The sequence below is a fragment of the Corvus hawaiiensis genome, chromosome 7 (genome assembly GCF_020740725.1).
Source record: "Corvus hawaiiensis isolate bCorHaw1 chromosome 7, bCorHaw1.pri.cur, whole genome shotgun sequence".
Lineage (NCBI taxonomy): Eukaryota > Metazoa > Chordata > Aves > Passeriformes > Corvidae > Corvus > Corvus hawaiiensis.
This window is the reverse complement of record NC_063219.1, coordinates 11696453-11710401: the sequence shown is the minus strand read 5'-3', so window position 1 is coordinate 11710401 and position 13949 is coordinate 11696453. Positions and strand designations below refer to the sequence as shown.

Genomic DNA, 13949 nt, shown 5'->3' with positions numbered 1-13949 from the left:
ACAAATTTTAAGTTTTATTACCAATCTTTTACTACGAAGATTTCACAGGATTCAGAAGTTATCTCCTTGAACCCTTTTATATGTTGATTAAAAGAATGAACACTTCTTTACTTATGTCTTAATGATTTTTCAGGGGCTTTAGGGATTTAAATGTTTGTTTACAAATCAGCAACCCTTAGTGTGTCTACATAGGATTGTTAATGGATTTATCAGCTTCCAGCCTTGAACAGTTTGAAAAAGAGATTTCACGGTGATAATTTTGGATAGCTGGAGACACTGACTGCAGAGGCTTACACCACAGCTGAGCACTACATGCATATGGAGAAACTGTATTAATTAAAGGGGAAAGCTCATGCTCTCAAAAAACAGAATTAAAACTTTTCCATAAGGACTTTAACTTTTGATCCCAAATGTGATAGAGCAGCAGACTGCAGATGTAAACAAAAATGTGTAGAAGTTTTTCTTTTAAAGTCTTTTTAGCTTAGGTTATTCAGTCTGTATTATTTGCTTCTAAAAATTCTCCTTTTAGCTTTTTCTTTCTTTCACTAAGAGTGCATGAATTTTCCTGCTGACTTCATGTCCCAGCTGGGTAGGTCTCCAGTGAATTACATTTAAATGGCTCTTAAAATAGTAGGCCTGTAATTTAAAAACCAAAATCCTATTGAGACATCAACAGTCATAAATCATTATTGGTGCTGTAAGAGATGCAGTGTCACTCACTGAACAAATCTGTTAGAGGGCAGTTTGTGAGATGGCTGTAGAAAATGAAATTGCTGAGATCAGTTGAGGACAAAGACATAAAACTCCTAGTAATGTATGTAGTGTTGGTACAGACTGCAGGCACTCTCCTGGGCCATTCTAGATATAGAAGTACTATTTAAACGTACTGTATGCATTTGTTATTCATTAATCAAATTTTGGCTGGGCTTAACAGAAAACTTTTCAGTTTATGGAAAAAGAATAAGGTACTGTGTAGGACTAGGGCTCTCCCACATACCAGATATGAGTTGTATTTATCAGACAAGGCTGCCTGAATGCTACTGTGTCCCAGAAGTTCCTCTGTATTTTGTTTGTTTGTGGGGGGGGGGAAAGGAAGAAGAAAAGAAATGCAATTTTGAGAAAAAAATGTGGTTTTTATCTGACTTGCTTAATGGCAGATGCATGAGTAGAAGCAGAAATTAACAGATTGTGAATTCTCCAGCAAGAGAGACTCTCAAGAGAGAAGAGTACATTTTCTCACTGGGAAATATTTACTTTTTACCAACAAAATTAACCTTAAAAGATGTTGTTTGGTCTCAGGCTGACAGAATGGATATTGCAGTCAAGACCGCTGGCCTATGCTTAGCCCTTGGGGAGGACAGGAATGCTAATGCTATGCTGGGGACAACAGCATTCTCATGTTTTTGCAAAGCTAAAATTTTCTTTTCACACATCTTTTTTATTTTTTCCTTTTTCCTGTTTATAAATAAAATGTGGAGCACTTTGCTGTTATTGTCACTACAAAATGACATGCTTTCATTTTGTAAATAATTTTTGTAGCAGTCTGCATTGGGTTTGTGTGGCAAGGGTATGGTAGTAGGGGTGTTTTCTGTGAGAAACTGCCAGAAGCTTCTCCACGTCCGACAGAGCCAGTGCCAGGCAGCTCCAGGACTGTCCCGCTGCTGGCCAAGGCTGAGCGCATCAGCAGTGGTAGTAATGGCTCAGGTGAGTTCATGTCTTCGCTGAGAGCACAGCTATGAGGTACTGAAGGTTAAGCAACCAAACAGGATGGGCTCTCTGCATAGGAAGCTTAGGACATCCTCAAATCCACCTGGGAAATTCTGACGGTGAGGCCAGTGCTCCCAGTGATGGCAGAGGTGATGTGTGCTGGGGCACTGGAATTGACCGTACCATTCCAGGGCCCTGGGAGATGGTTTGGACGGATGTTGTTGTCTGTGCCTCCTCCTGGCCCCTGTGCTGTGCGTAGGCATCACACACAGTTGGCGTGGCTGAGGCATCGGGAGCGGGGCCGTGCAGTCACCCAGGCTGCTGGGTGACGGCTGTGCTGCCATTGCAGGAAGCCGTGCAGGTGCTCATCAAGCACTCGGCCGATGTCAACGCCCGGGACAAGAACTGGCAGACACCACTGCACGTGGCGGCCGCCAACAAGGCGGTGAAGTGCGCGGAGATCCTCATCCCCCTGCTGAGCAGCGTCAACGTGTCCGACCGCGGCGGGCGCACGGCCCTGCACCACGCCGCCCTCAACGGCCACATCGAGGTGAGCGCGGCGAGCCGCACCCAGCGCTGCTCGGCTGCTTTGGGCTCTCATTTCGTGCTCCTGACCTGCCCTGGCTGGCTCTGGACTGAGCCCCATGAACCTGACCCCCAGGGTTCCCATCACTTGGCTGCTTCCCAAACTGTGGGACAGGTTCCCCACCCACCTGCAGTGGCAGTGGCTGGAAGGTACCTGTGTAGAGCCAGTGTGCAAGTGAGGTGTGTGAGCACTCCTGGAGAGCTGCCTGTGCCACCACTTCCAGCAGCTCTGGGTGTCCTTGGCTCTTTGGAGCTGGACTGCCTGTGAAACTAAGAGTGGCGGAATGGAAAGAAAGGAAAACTGGTGGATTCATTCCATACTGAAGAAACATGCAGCTGTGTGAGATCCAGTCACTCTGCTTTTCTAATTGTTCTTACAGAAAATGTGCTTCTGTTTTTCCCTACTTATACAAGCAGACCATTCTAGTATTATTATTTAACTATATGAAAAAACTTCTGTAAATAAAGCCCCTAGATTTTTGCCTCCTAGGTTTTACTAGTCTTCAGATCTGGATTTAAGGATCCTCATTTACCCATTCCATGCCTGAAGATCTAGATATGGAATAAAACCTCTTAGACTGAAACAGTAAGGCTCTGCGAACAAAAGTTGATTGGTCATACTGTAATTAAAAGAAGAAGGAGGAATGGTAGTTCCTGTAAAATGGTGATGGTGTTTGGCCTTTAAAATACTGCACGGTAGGAAAGAGATAGAAATGCCTGTGTCTAACTGTCATAATCTAAATCTTTTGGATAGAGAATATCAGAAATGAGAATTTAATATATGCTGTTATTAGCTGATCTTTCTGGCAAAACAGTGTGTGAGAGGAAGACAATTATCTAGCTCTGGAATTTAGGATTTTAGAACGTTTTGCCGAAAAAGTGGCTGTGATTTTCTTTTTTTTTTCCCCCCCTTATTTTTCTTGCATTTAATGTTGGATGATTGGCAGCGGGGAAAGCAGCTTTTCAGCTCTTAGCTGTGCTGTGGCCAGCAAATACAGGAAGCAGCCTGGTGCTCTCCACACTGCTGTGGGCACATGGGAACTTAATGAAAATCACTGTGGTGTGGCAAGAAAGACACTCCATGTGGAAAGATCAAGAAGATCTTAGGGTTTGTTGTGATATGGTCTGGAAGAATCTTGTCCCAGCCCACAAAAACCAGCTTAAATTTGTCTTATCAGTAAAACTAAGAGTGGAGTTTCACTTTCAGCCCTGTTTCTCTTCCAGTTAGTTTGCCAAGCTGAATTTGAAGCACATTGCAGTAGCAGAGCCCTGCAGGCTGTCAGACCCTCTGTGGACACAGAACTTGTCCTGGTTACTTGTGACTGTCCCCTTTCTATGTCATGAATGCACAGGGCTTTGAACAGTATTGGTGTCATTCACAAATTTATCACTCAAATGCAGCATTTTGTGATCCCAGCTTTATTGCAAGATTGATTTCTTATAAACCTTTGAGTGTTTGGCCTGGAGGGTTGGTTTACCTGCTGTTGTTACTTCTAGATGGTGAACTTGCTCCTAGCCAAGGGGGCGAACATCAATGCTTTTGACAAAAAGGACAGAAGAGCTCTTCACTGGGCAGCGTACATGGGTAAGGCTTGGGCTGCTGCTCCTTCTTTTCAATTTCCTATTCACAATCAGATAGCATGTCTTAAAATGGACAAGAACAGACCTGGCCATGGAAAGAGAGTGTTGCAATTACCCTGAAGAAGGAAGGGTTCAGCTGATCTAAATAAACACTGTCCATTTATGGGTTTTCAGCTAGGGAGATCTTGGCTGTGATTTCCTTTTTAAGACAGTTAATTGTGGGCTTCTTGTGTTGCTTTTTCATTTTGGTCTTTTTATCCTGACTTTTAAGTCAAGCCTGAACTTATATTTGTGCTAGAAAAAACCCAGGTTATATTTGTTTCAGTTTTTGCTAAAAAGTACTTTCAGTGAAATGCAGGTAACTGTTATCATAAATATTGCTGTTTATTGAAATTTTTAAGTAGCTAAGTTATGATGTTCTTAGGAAATGCACAATAAGCACTTTCTTCCTGTTAGGAGCAAATTGTCACCTTGTATTTCAGAGTGGACAAGAGCAACTGAATGTCTGTTTGAAAAATCAGCAGTGTTACCAAATCAGTTTGCCTTATCATTCCTTTCAAGTTAAAGGCAAGCTTCTTACACTGGGACATTATAATTTAAAAATACAAGGTTGCCTGTTATAGCGGTCATTCTTGTTCAAGAGCTTTTGTTGGCCAAGCTGTATATTTCAGGTTACAATTTGTGGAGAGTTGTGTGCCCTCAGCCAGGAACTCTTTCATTTGACCTGTCAGAAATCTTGATTTTAATCCTGGCACTTTTGGAAATGAGATAATAGGAGATTTCAAACTGTGAGAAAAGCATATTGTGTGGTTTTTTGATATACACAGACAGATGGAAAGGCTCTTGCCAACAACTGTGATGTGGCTTTTGAGCTAACGAGCTTTGAACTTCACTCTAGATTTGAAGGGCTCTTACATTGTGCTGTGCAATTCCACGCCTCTTTTCCACTTAAATATTTTCAGAAATTCATTATGTACTTTTAAAAGTATTTAGATAACATCTAAGGCCTAAATTAGCAATGGAGTCTGTGGTGCAATTTAGACAGAAGTTAGATAATGAGATGAGAGCTGTAAACCCTCACAGAGTTTCTTGAATATTTAATTATTTTTGGACGCTAATTATCTTTGGACACTTTGTACATATGGTGTCCTAGGTCCTGCACATGACCAGAGCTGCCCCTTGTCATGCAAGTGCTCTGCAACTCAGATGGAGCATAACTTTGCATGGTGTTCGACAAAACAAATGATTAATTCTAAGACAGACAGTTCTGTCTCAGCATGAAGCAATAAGACTATTCCTCTTCATTTTATCATTCATTAAGGTTATTTTTTATCTCTAAAAAACCCAAGAAGTGTTAGTAGTTGTGTTTGCAGGTGACATCTATAGGATGCTGTTTTGGGAGACTTGTATTGCCATGCTCCTAAGCTCACTGTATCACAATCCTCTGTAAGAGGGAGAATAAAACACCAACTCTTAGCTTTAGAGAAATAAATGGAAAAGAGGTGTGGTTTTGTTCTTTTGGCAACTGAAAAATCAATTCAGTAAAAAGAAATTTGACACATTTGGAGAAGGTGAATGCATGGATTTCTTCACCAGGCCTTGGAGCTAGGATTAGAAACATTTATGAAAATGCTTTTTCTTCCATTGGAAAACTGTGGGTGCACTTTGAAACAGCAGTGAAAGGGCAGTGTGGTAGCAAGAAAGCAGTAATTTGGGAGAAGTGATGCTGTAGGATGGTTTACTCATTGATAACTATCTTTTGTCTTTTGAAGGTCACCTGGAAGTTGTTGCCTTACTGATTAATCATGGTGCAGAAGTGACTTGTAAAGACAAGAAGGGTTACACCCCACTTCATGCAGCTGCATCCAATGGGCAGATTAACATTGTGAAACAACTCCTTAACCTGGGGGTGGAGGTAATGTGGTAATGTGCACTTTGTTTCTCTCTATTTAGGGATAGTATTTTCTTCTTTCTTATGGATGCTGCTAAAGACAGTGGAAGAGCTTCTAAAGAAAAGGAGTCCCATTTTCCAGACCACCTCATGCTTCTTGTAGTTTATTGGTTCAAGAGCCAGGAAACACTCTGTATTAAGGAAAGTCTGATATGGACAGTAAATTCCAGGCCACCTTGCTGAAGGAATCAGGTGATATATCCTGTTCCTGCAGAAGAAGAGGGAGTAACGAAATCTTCCTTGAGTCAGCATTTCCTTTGATATGATGAATGGTTGTTCTCAACATGTACACTGCATGCTTTACTAAACAGCAGTTCAGGCTGTTTCAGTTTACAGACCTGTACTTCCTCTGTAGCTGATGGATTGTTTTCACTCTGGAAAGTAAATTTTCTTCAGGGCATGGACTTCTTGTTATTGTCAACTCCTCAACGCAGTGGTGAGATGACCAGAGGAGCCTAATCAGACAGTTAATCAGAGATGTCAGATAAAGCCATTGCTTTTGCCATGGCATTTTCAGCTGACTTGACCTACCAAAAAATTGTCAGAAGTTCATGTTCACAGGTTGTTGGCTGTGAAGTTGAAGGGGAATAGCTGTTTCCTGTTATTAGCAATGCTATCCTAATAACTCCCTTTGAGTTCCACATTCATCACCACTGGGGATATAATCTCGAGACGCCTGTATTTCATGGAAGGTTGTTCATGCCATTCCCGAGTCTTTTGTACAATCTGTCTGGTCCTACTTTATAGAACAGCAGTTGCATACTAGGTTGGTCATCAAGAAGTAACATAATCTTAATTACATCTTTATAATACTGAGCTACTGAAAGTGGTTTCTTATTGAAGTGTGTCTGTGTACTTTCACATTGCCCTCACTCAGACACCTTCACTCCCTACCCAAAATAAAACTGTGGAAACAGCTCTTATGCCTGGTTCTGTTCACAAAAACTCAATACTCACTGCTGTAATTTTTTTAAAGATAAAGATTGTGAGCTTTTTATTCATCCTGCTTTTCCACTTACATGGAAGAGCTTTCCAGCTTGTTAGGACTTTTGTCATCATTATCATCATTATGTAGTCCTGCTATCAGCTTTGAGCTTCACACTGGTTTTAGAAATTGTCAGTAGGATAAAAAGTTAATAATAGGAAAGGCAAAGCATTCTAAGTTAAGCTGTCTGGGAGTATAATTTGTCGATGAAATGTGCTGGTGAGAACTATGCCCTATGACAGTTCAGGCCTCCAGCTATTTCCATTTGCAGTGTGTGATGCATTACGTAAAATGCTAAGCTGATGTCTGTAATTTTAACTATGTCTCCTTGTCTCATTTTAGATTGATGAGATGAACATCTACGGAAATACTGCACTTCACATTGCCTGTTACAATGGTCAGGATTCTGTTGTTAATGAGCTGATTGACTATGGTGCTAATGTAAATCAGCCTAATAACAATGGATTCACCCCCTTGCATTTTGCTGCTGCCTCCACTCATGGAGCACTGTGTCTTGAACTACTAGTGAATAATGGGGCAGATGTTAATATTCAGGTAAAACTTGAATTCCAGCTTTACAGTTTTTCTTTATCCTATTTTGCATATCTCAGGAGGAAGCTGTAATAACAAATACAGCATGGCTTTAAATCCTTGATGGAATTAGAGTGATGCTGAGAATGTTGATCATGAAACTGTTTGGGTGAGATTACATCCCAGCAGAGGAGCTCTCAGTGCCTTGATAAATACAATGACAGCTCTAAACTCCAGGCCAGCCACTTTCATGAAGGCACGAATCAGTACTAAAATATAGTCCCAGGAGCTCTGTCAAAATGTTGTCTCAGGGAATGGTGCTAAGTCAAGGAACTATTCCTTTTTAGTATTTTTCTTCCCCCTATAATATGGATATAATTAAACCTGATTCCAAAAAGTTGCCTTTCCCGGGAATAAAACCGAAGGTTACTGGTTGCCTGCTTTAGAGCCCAAGATTACAAAGTCTAATTCTGCTTAGGATATCTGAATATTCTTGAGGCACAACTGATACATCTTGATGAAGCTGAGAGGGACTTGCTGTTGTCCAACAGAGGGTACTGGTATAAGTATCAGAAGACTTGAGGTCTTCTGAGCTCATATAAGGTTTTGACTACTTTATTTAAAATTCCCATCTGTGAAACTGGCATTTAACTTCCAGCATTTAACATCTGGCAAGTCCCTTGAGATCAGTGAATAGTCAATGCACTATTTTAACTCAGAATTATTAAGAAGAAGTTAGGAATTGTGCTTGCCAATGAAGGTGAAACCCCATGCCAATAAACATGAAGTGATGTGAGTAGAGAGGCTGGTACCACTCCCGTGCTGTTTTCTCATTGCTCAGCTTTCCTTGTCTCAGTTTCTTTCTCTAAAACCCAAAACATTGTTCTGTACTCATTGTACCTTTGATTTCATAAGCCTTCACATGCTGAACCACTGGTCTGTTTCATTTCTGTCAGAGTAAGGATGGAAAGAGCCCCCTGCACATGACAGCTGTCCATGGGAGGTTCACGCGGTCGCAGACCCTCATCCAGAACGGTGAGTTTCTCTGCCTCTGGAATGGCTCTCCAAGAGATCAGGCATGTCCACTGTTGCAATTTTCCGTTGTTCTGACCCAGAGGGCAGCTCCATGAACTTCTGGCTTTGAGCTGCACTGACAGCTCTCATTCCATCGTGTCATCACAAGCTGAGATTTTGGTTGTTAACAAAATTCCATAATCTTCCAGCTGACAGTGGCCTGGATGATCCGTTCAGATCCTTAACCTGAAAACAAGAGTTCAGAGGAGTATTTAGGTCTTTTTTCTGCTGAGAAGAATGCATAATTTTCTAGTTGTCCTCCTTTGGGAGCCCTGGTGTTCTTAGAGCTCAAAACATTTTTTTTACTCTGCACTCAGTGGCTGCGCTTTTCTCACCTCTCATAGCTCATCCCTCACCACTGTCTTCATGAAGTGTTGAGCATGTATTCAGGAGGGAGGAGCAGCACTGCCTTGTTTGTTCTGGCATAGCCAGGATTCCTGATTATCAGTCATTTTTCAGGCATCTTTTTTGTCCAAGAGTACTGTAGCATATAGCAATTATTCTTGTTGGAGATCTGGGAAAGGCCTGTTTCTGAATGACAGAGGTTGCTATTACTGATTCTTTACTTAAGGTTCCCAGTTTGGGCCACTACATGAGACAGGATGGTCTGGGCTTTGTTCATTGGTTGGGGCTTTTTTTTGGTTTTCCAAAATCCCAGACTTGGAACTGAAGTGTGAAATGTTGAAGATGGCTGAGCAATTGTGCTTTAAATGTAATGACACATTTAAACAAGATTGTGTTTAAAAATTGAGGTCTCCAGTACATTATGCTTCTTTCAGGTCATCATGCAAATTGTTGTCATCTCTCTCCTGGGATAAATAAAATAGTAATAATAAAAGGGAGTTGGGGCAAAATGCAAGAAACTGTGCTTTAGTGAAATTTTTAGTTGTTTAGTGTAGTATGCTCAGGCTGAGAGCCATTGTTTGCTCGCTGTTGGATTTGTGTGTGAAAGGACTGGCAGTTCTTCATCAGTCCTTCACACCTCTCTACTCTGCTTCCACTTACTTGGGTTTCACTTCTTTCTTTCCTCGTTTTCTGCCCCTGTAATTTTAGTATTGTACACAGATGTCATTGCAAGTGACTTTATACCTTACTGCCATGGGATCTTGTGGAAGAGAGAAATGTCAATGATTTAAATAAATGGAGTTTCATTCTGCAGTACTTAATGAGCTGGTTAACGATGTCTCAATTTCTGGTTGCTGTCTCTAGCAACCTGTAGCGGAAGAATGGATTACCTTAAAATTGGAAAACTGCAGATGTGATACCTTTCTTTAAAAATGGGGGAAGAGAAATGCTGGAGAATGTTACATAGGTCAGCCAAAGTAGGCAGTATCTTGCACAGGTTTCTCAAGAGTAAAAGAAGCTGGAACATCACAATTCTCTTCTACAGCAGTTTAATAGGCTTTGTGAACACAGCACAGTACTCTGACTTTTCCATGTGCAGGTTCTGATTGTAGAGACCTTCACTGGTGGATGCTCTGCCCCAGGGATCCTGTTCAAGCATTTCACTGACCTTCATTTACCATTAAAAAATTAGAAATTAGAAAGGTTGGAAAGGAAAAGACCTTAAATATCATCTAGTTCTAACCCCTCTGCCATGGGCAAGGATGCCTTGCACTAGACCAGATTGCTCAGAGCCTCATCCAGCCTGGCCTTGAACACTTCCAGGAATGGGGAGTCCACAGCTTCTCAGGGCATGTTGTCTAGTGCTTTACTAGAACTCTTCTTGTTGCATTTAAGCCTTGTTATCTCCTGCAAGGGTGGACATGCAGTAAATATTACCACATCCTGATATTAGCAAGACTTTTTACATGCTTTCAGGAAGTATTCTCCCAGCAAACTAACAGAATATTAAAATGTTACAGTGTCGGTGCATAACTGGTTGTAAAACTACACTTGGAGATTAGTAATAAATGGATTGCTGTTGAAATGGAAGGTGTAGTGACGGAGTTTTTAGTTTTCCTTCTGGATCTGGAACTATCCAGTATTTTCATTAAAAGCTTGGACAGTGGAATAGAAAATGTGTTTTTAACATTTGGAGAAAAAAAATGCAGTTGGGAGAGACTGTTAGTTTGGCAGAAGGTGGAGTCAGAATGAAAAATGATCCTGTAGAACTGGAGACAGAAGTTATAATGCGAGTGAAGCAAAAGAAAAATCACACACAGAGGCAGGAGTATCAGCTGGACAAGTTCAGAATGGCAACAGCCAGGTGGATCCCTCAAAAGGGGATCTGGAGTTTGTGGTTGTTGACCACAAGTCAGCAGTGGTGCTTAAAGAAATGGATCATGGATGTACATGGTGCTGTGCAATGTCCAGGAGTGCAGCCAGCGGGCATGAAGTAATCCTGTTTGCTCACCTCAGCACTGGGAGATGTCAGCTGTAGTACTGGTTTTGGCTTTTGCTTCCAGAAGGATGCAGGCCAGCTGGAGAGGACTGGGGGAAGGAGAGAGTAGTTGGAGTGCAGTAAACCTGACTGGCAAGGAGAGACTGAAGAAGTTAACAGTTCTTGGTCCAAAAAGAAAACAGGGACTTGTCTGTAATCTGTCTAAAGAAATAATCCATTTTTCCTGCTTATGTGACTAAAACACAAGATGCCAGGCTTAAATTGCAAAAGGAAAAGTTTTACATGAGCACTGCTTGGTTGTTTGGTAAGACACACAAAGAGCACACAACACGTTTGTTGGTAGAGTGTTCCTGCTGGCCTCCTGAGTGAACTCTATTTAACATTGTTGTCATACAGATAAGGCTGAGTGACAATGCCTTTACAAATGAGGGTGCAGTTTCAGCAGATTATTTTGTAGTTTATTTCAGGGCACCCATTTGTACCTTTAGATAGGCAGCAAATCCAAATTGTGTACTTGACCCCTGTACATCATCCCATTCCCACCGCTCTTCCCCACCACTGCAGGTGGAGAGGGAGGTGCAAGTGCTGCTGCCAGACCATGTTCAGTACCTGTGGCTGACAGCTGACAGCTTGCTGTGTGCTGGTCCTTGCTCTGGGAAATTTAGTGTCTCTGTGGCTGGGCTGTTCATGCTGCATTCGCTAGAGACAAATAGCACTTGTGGTCACTGGTTCATGCTGAATTTTTCAGTGTTAAACTGTATAAAAATATCTTTTGCAGGAGGGGAAATTGACTGTGTTGATAAGGATGGTAACACCCCTCTGCACGTGGCTGCAAGATACGGACACGAGCTTTTGATCAACACCCTCATAACCAGCGGAGCTGATACTGCCAAGTAGGTGCCTCAAGTGGAGCTGTTCCTAAGGATCAAGTGTTATGTCCAATGCCTGGAAACGCAGCTGCTCCTCACCTTCTGAAGTGGGAAGGTTAAAATGGACAAGCGTAATTGTACTGTACTTCAGTGGGTGACATGAGACTAAAATATGAACAATTGGGAAGTGTGGAGTTCTCTGCAAAGTGCCTGTTGTGCCCACTTGCATGATTACTAGTACAAGTACTGCTTCTTTTCCCTGAAGCATTGATGGGGAACAGTGGTATTCATGTACATGAAGTGGGGGTGTGTGTGTATATATTTATATGTATGTATATATAGAGAGAGAGAGAGTACTTTAGTATTGTTTAGTTATGGTTAGGTTCTTAGGGTCTGTCAAAAGGGAACAGCAAACCTGGGCGTAATGAGATCAGGATAATGCAGTGCTGTGAGGGATATCTGTACCAGGTATTTCAGAGCAGCATCTGATAATGTAAGGTTTTGGCAATTACCTCCACATGTCTCCAAAATATAATTTGTCTTCTACCTAGAACCTGCCATAGAAATCTGTGCCTTCTCTTGACTTACCTAGTTAGGAAACCCTGCTTTCAAATGCAAATTTGGTTTGAATTTGGAGGATACTTGCAGCTCTCAGTATTTTGTTTATTTGCTTGATAAAGTTTATGCAAATGACACATTTGCCCACTCTCCTTTGTTGAGTACAATTGTCACCCTACAAACTCAGAAGGTGGAACAGATCTTCAATTTACATGGATAATGTAATTCCACAGGCTTCAACTAATGTCACTGGATTTCATTAATACAGCCAGCATAAAGATCTTGGTATCTTAATAGAGGTGTATGTTTTTCCTCTCTCTCCAGTGCAGTCAGTCACTGTCTGTTAGCTTGAGATTTTAAGGGAAAATGAGATGCACTGGGATAGCCCACTCCACTCTTGGAATCAGGGTTCTCCAGTTAGAAATTTCTATTTCCCAGTTGGATGACCAGAACATTGATCAAATAAAATACTTTTTCCAGCAGCAGAAATAAGTGAAATAAGAAGTTGGCTCAGAGATACCAGGCAGATGGAAATGATGCTACTGCCTGTGCTAAATGTGCTTTCAATATGTGCTGCATGTAAATAACACTGGGTGAGCTCCCCAAAGAGGTTTAGAAAAGACAACTCTGCAGCACTGTTCACAACAAGTGCAGACAGCTTGGCCAGTCTTTGAGGCAATGCACTGGAAGTGGAAGTGTGCAAGTGATGGGAGGAACCAGTGTGAACAGCACTGCAGAAGTGGGACACTGGCTAGCAAATGTGCAGATAGTGAATTTCAGTGGAAACCAGCCAAAATATCTGCTGGGTGGAAATCTTGACCAAAAAGGTGAATAATATTGCATTAGATAACTAGGTGGAGGAGGAGACAGAGGGAAATGGTTGTAGGGAGAAGCACAGCAATACAAAATGTCCAATATTACCTTAAATAAATGAATCCATGGCTAGAAAATGCAATCTGTTTGTATAGATGCAGCAGCTCAGTGGAGCTTGCACTGGTTTCTTCAAAGACCAGGCTGTCAGATCCTCTCTTAAAAGATTTTCTCTAAGATATAGATGCTGCTAATAGCAAAATTAAAATCTGTACAGCAGCACACATCAGTCCTCAGTGTAGTGAAGCAGCAAGGAGGACACATTTAATATGAAGGCAGAGGAAGAATGGGCCTGTGGATTCTGAAAAGAATAAACTTTTTGAAAACAAACCCAAATTAGTTAAATACATTTATGTATAAGATCCTGGAGAGAGCAAGATATTTTTATAAACATCCACATTAATTTTTGTCTGAAGCTTCATAAGTAATTATGGTCTATGGTGGGTCTTGCAGAAAGATAAGATCCTTGGATCTGTATCTGAAATCCTCTTCCATGAGGTGATCATACTCTCCCATCCACCAATTGTTTTGCAGAAATGAAGGACTGATAGGAATCCATCTGCTATTGTTCCAGAGTTTGTAATTTAAAAAAATATATCTGCTGGAGCAGGCAGTAGATGATAATCTTGTCAAGCTAGTTGGTTTCAGAGGCTGTGTGTTTATGTGCACTTGGAGAACTGCCAGTAGGATAATATTTCTAAAATAACAAGATGCTTTACACAAAACAATGCAGAATGAAAGATACCAAGATGTCCAGACCCAAAAGTATTCTAAGACAGTAAGCAGTGGCATGCCTAGGGACTGAACTGACATGATTTCCTGCTATTAATTGAAGTTGCTGAGTGCTCAGCTTGTTTAAAAACTACATCTTTGCCTGATACAGATTTAGACTAA

At 41.4% G+C, this 13949-nt stretch overlaps 1 protein-coding gene across 12 annotated transcripts in view; it reads left to right on the top strand.

The window, feature by feature from the left end:
- The window catches only part of ANKRD44 (ankyrin repeat domain 44), a 132258-nt gene that overhangs the window by 77925 nt on the left and 40384 nt on the right, over window positions 1-13949 (top strand). For all 12 annotated transcript variants that reach the window (XR_007204683.1, XM_048308895.1, XM_048308890.1 and 9 more), the window contains exons 5-10: window positions 2057-2257; window positions 3790-3877; window positions 5646-5788; window positions 7152-7364; window positions 8297-8375; window positions 11537-11651. Coding sequence is in view for 11 of the 12 variants with exons in the window: in XM_048308895.1 (XP_048164852.1) it covers window positions 2057-2257; window positions 3790-3877; window positions 5646-5788; window positions 7152-7364; window positions 8297-8375; window positions 11537-11651 (839 nt within the window). In the remaining variant the exon portion in view is untranslated. The remainder of the gene's footprint in view (window positions 1-2056; window positions 2258-3789; window positions 3878-5645; window positions 5789-7151; window positions 7365-8296; window positions 8376-11536; window positions 11652-13949) is intronic.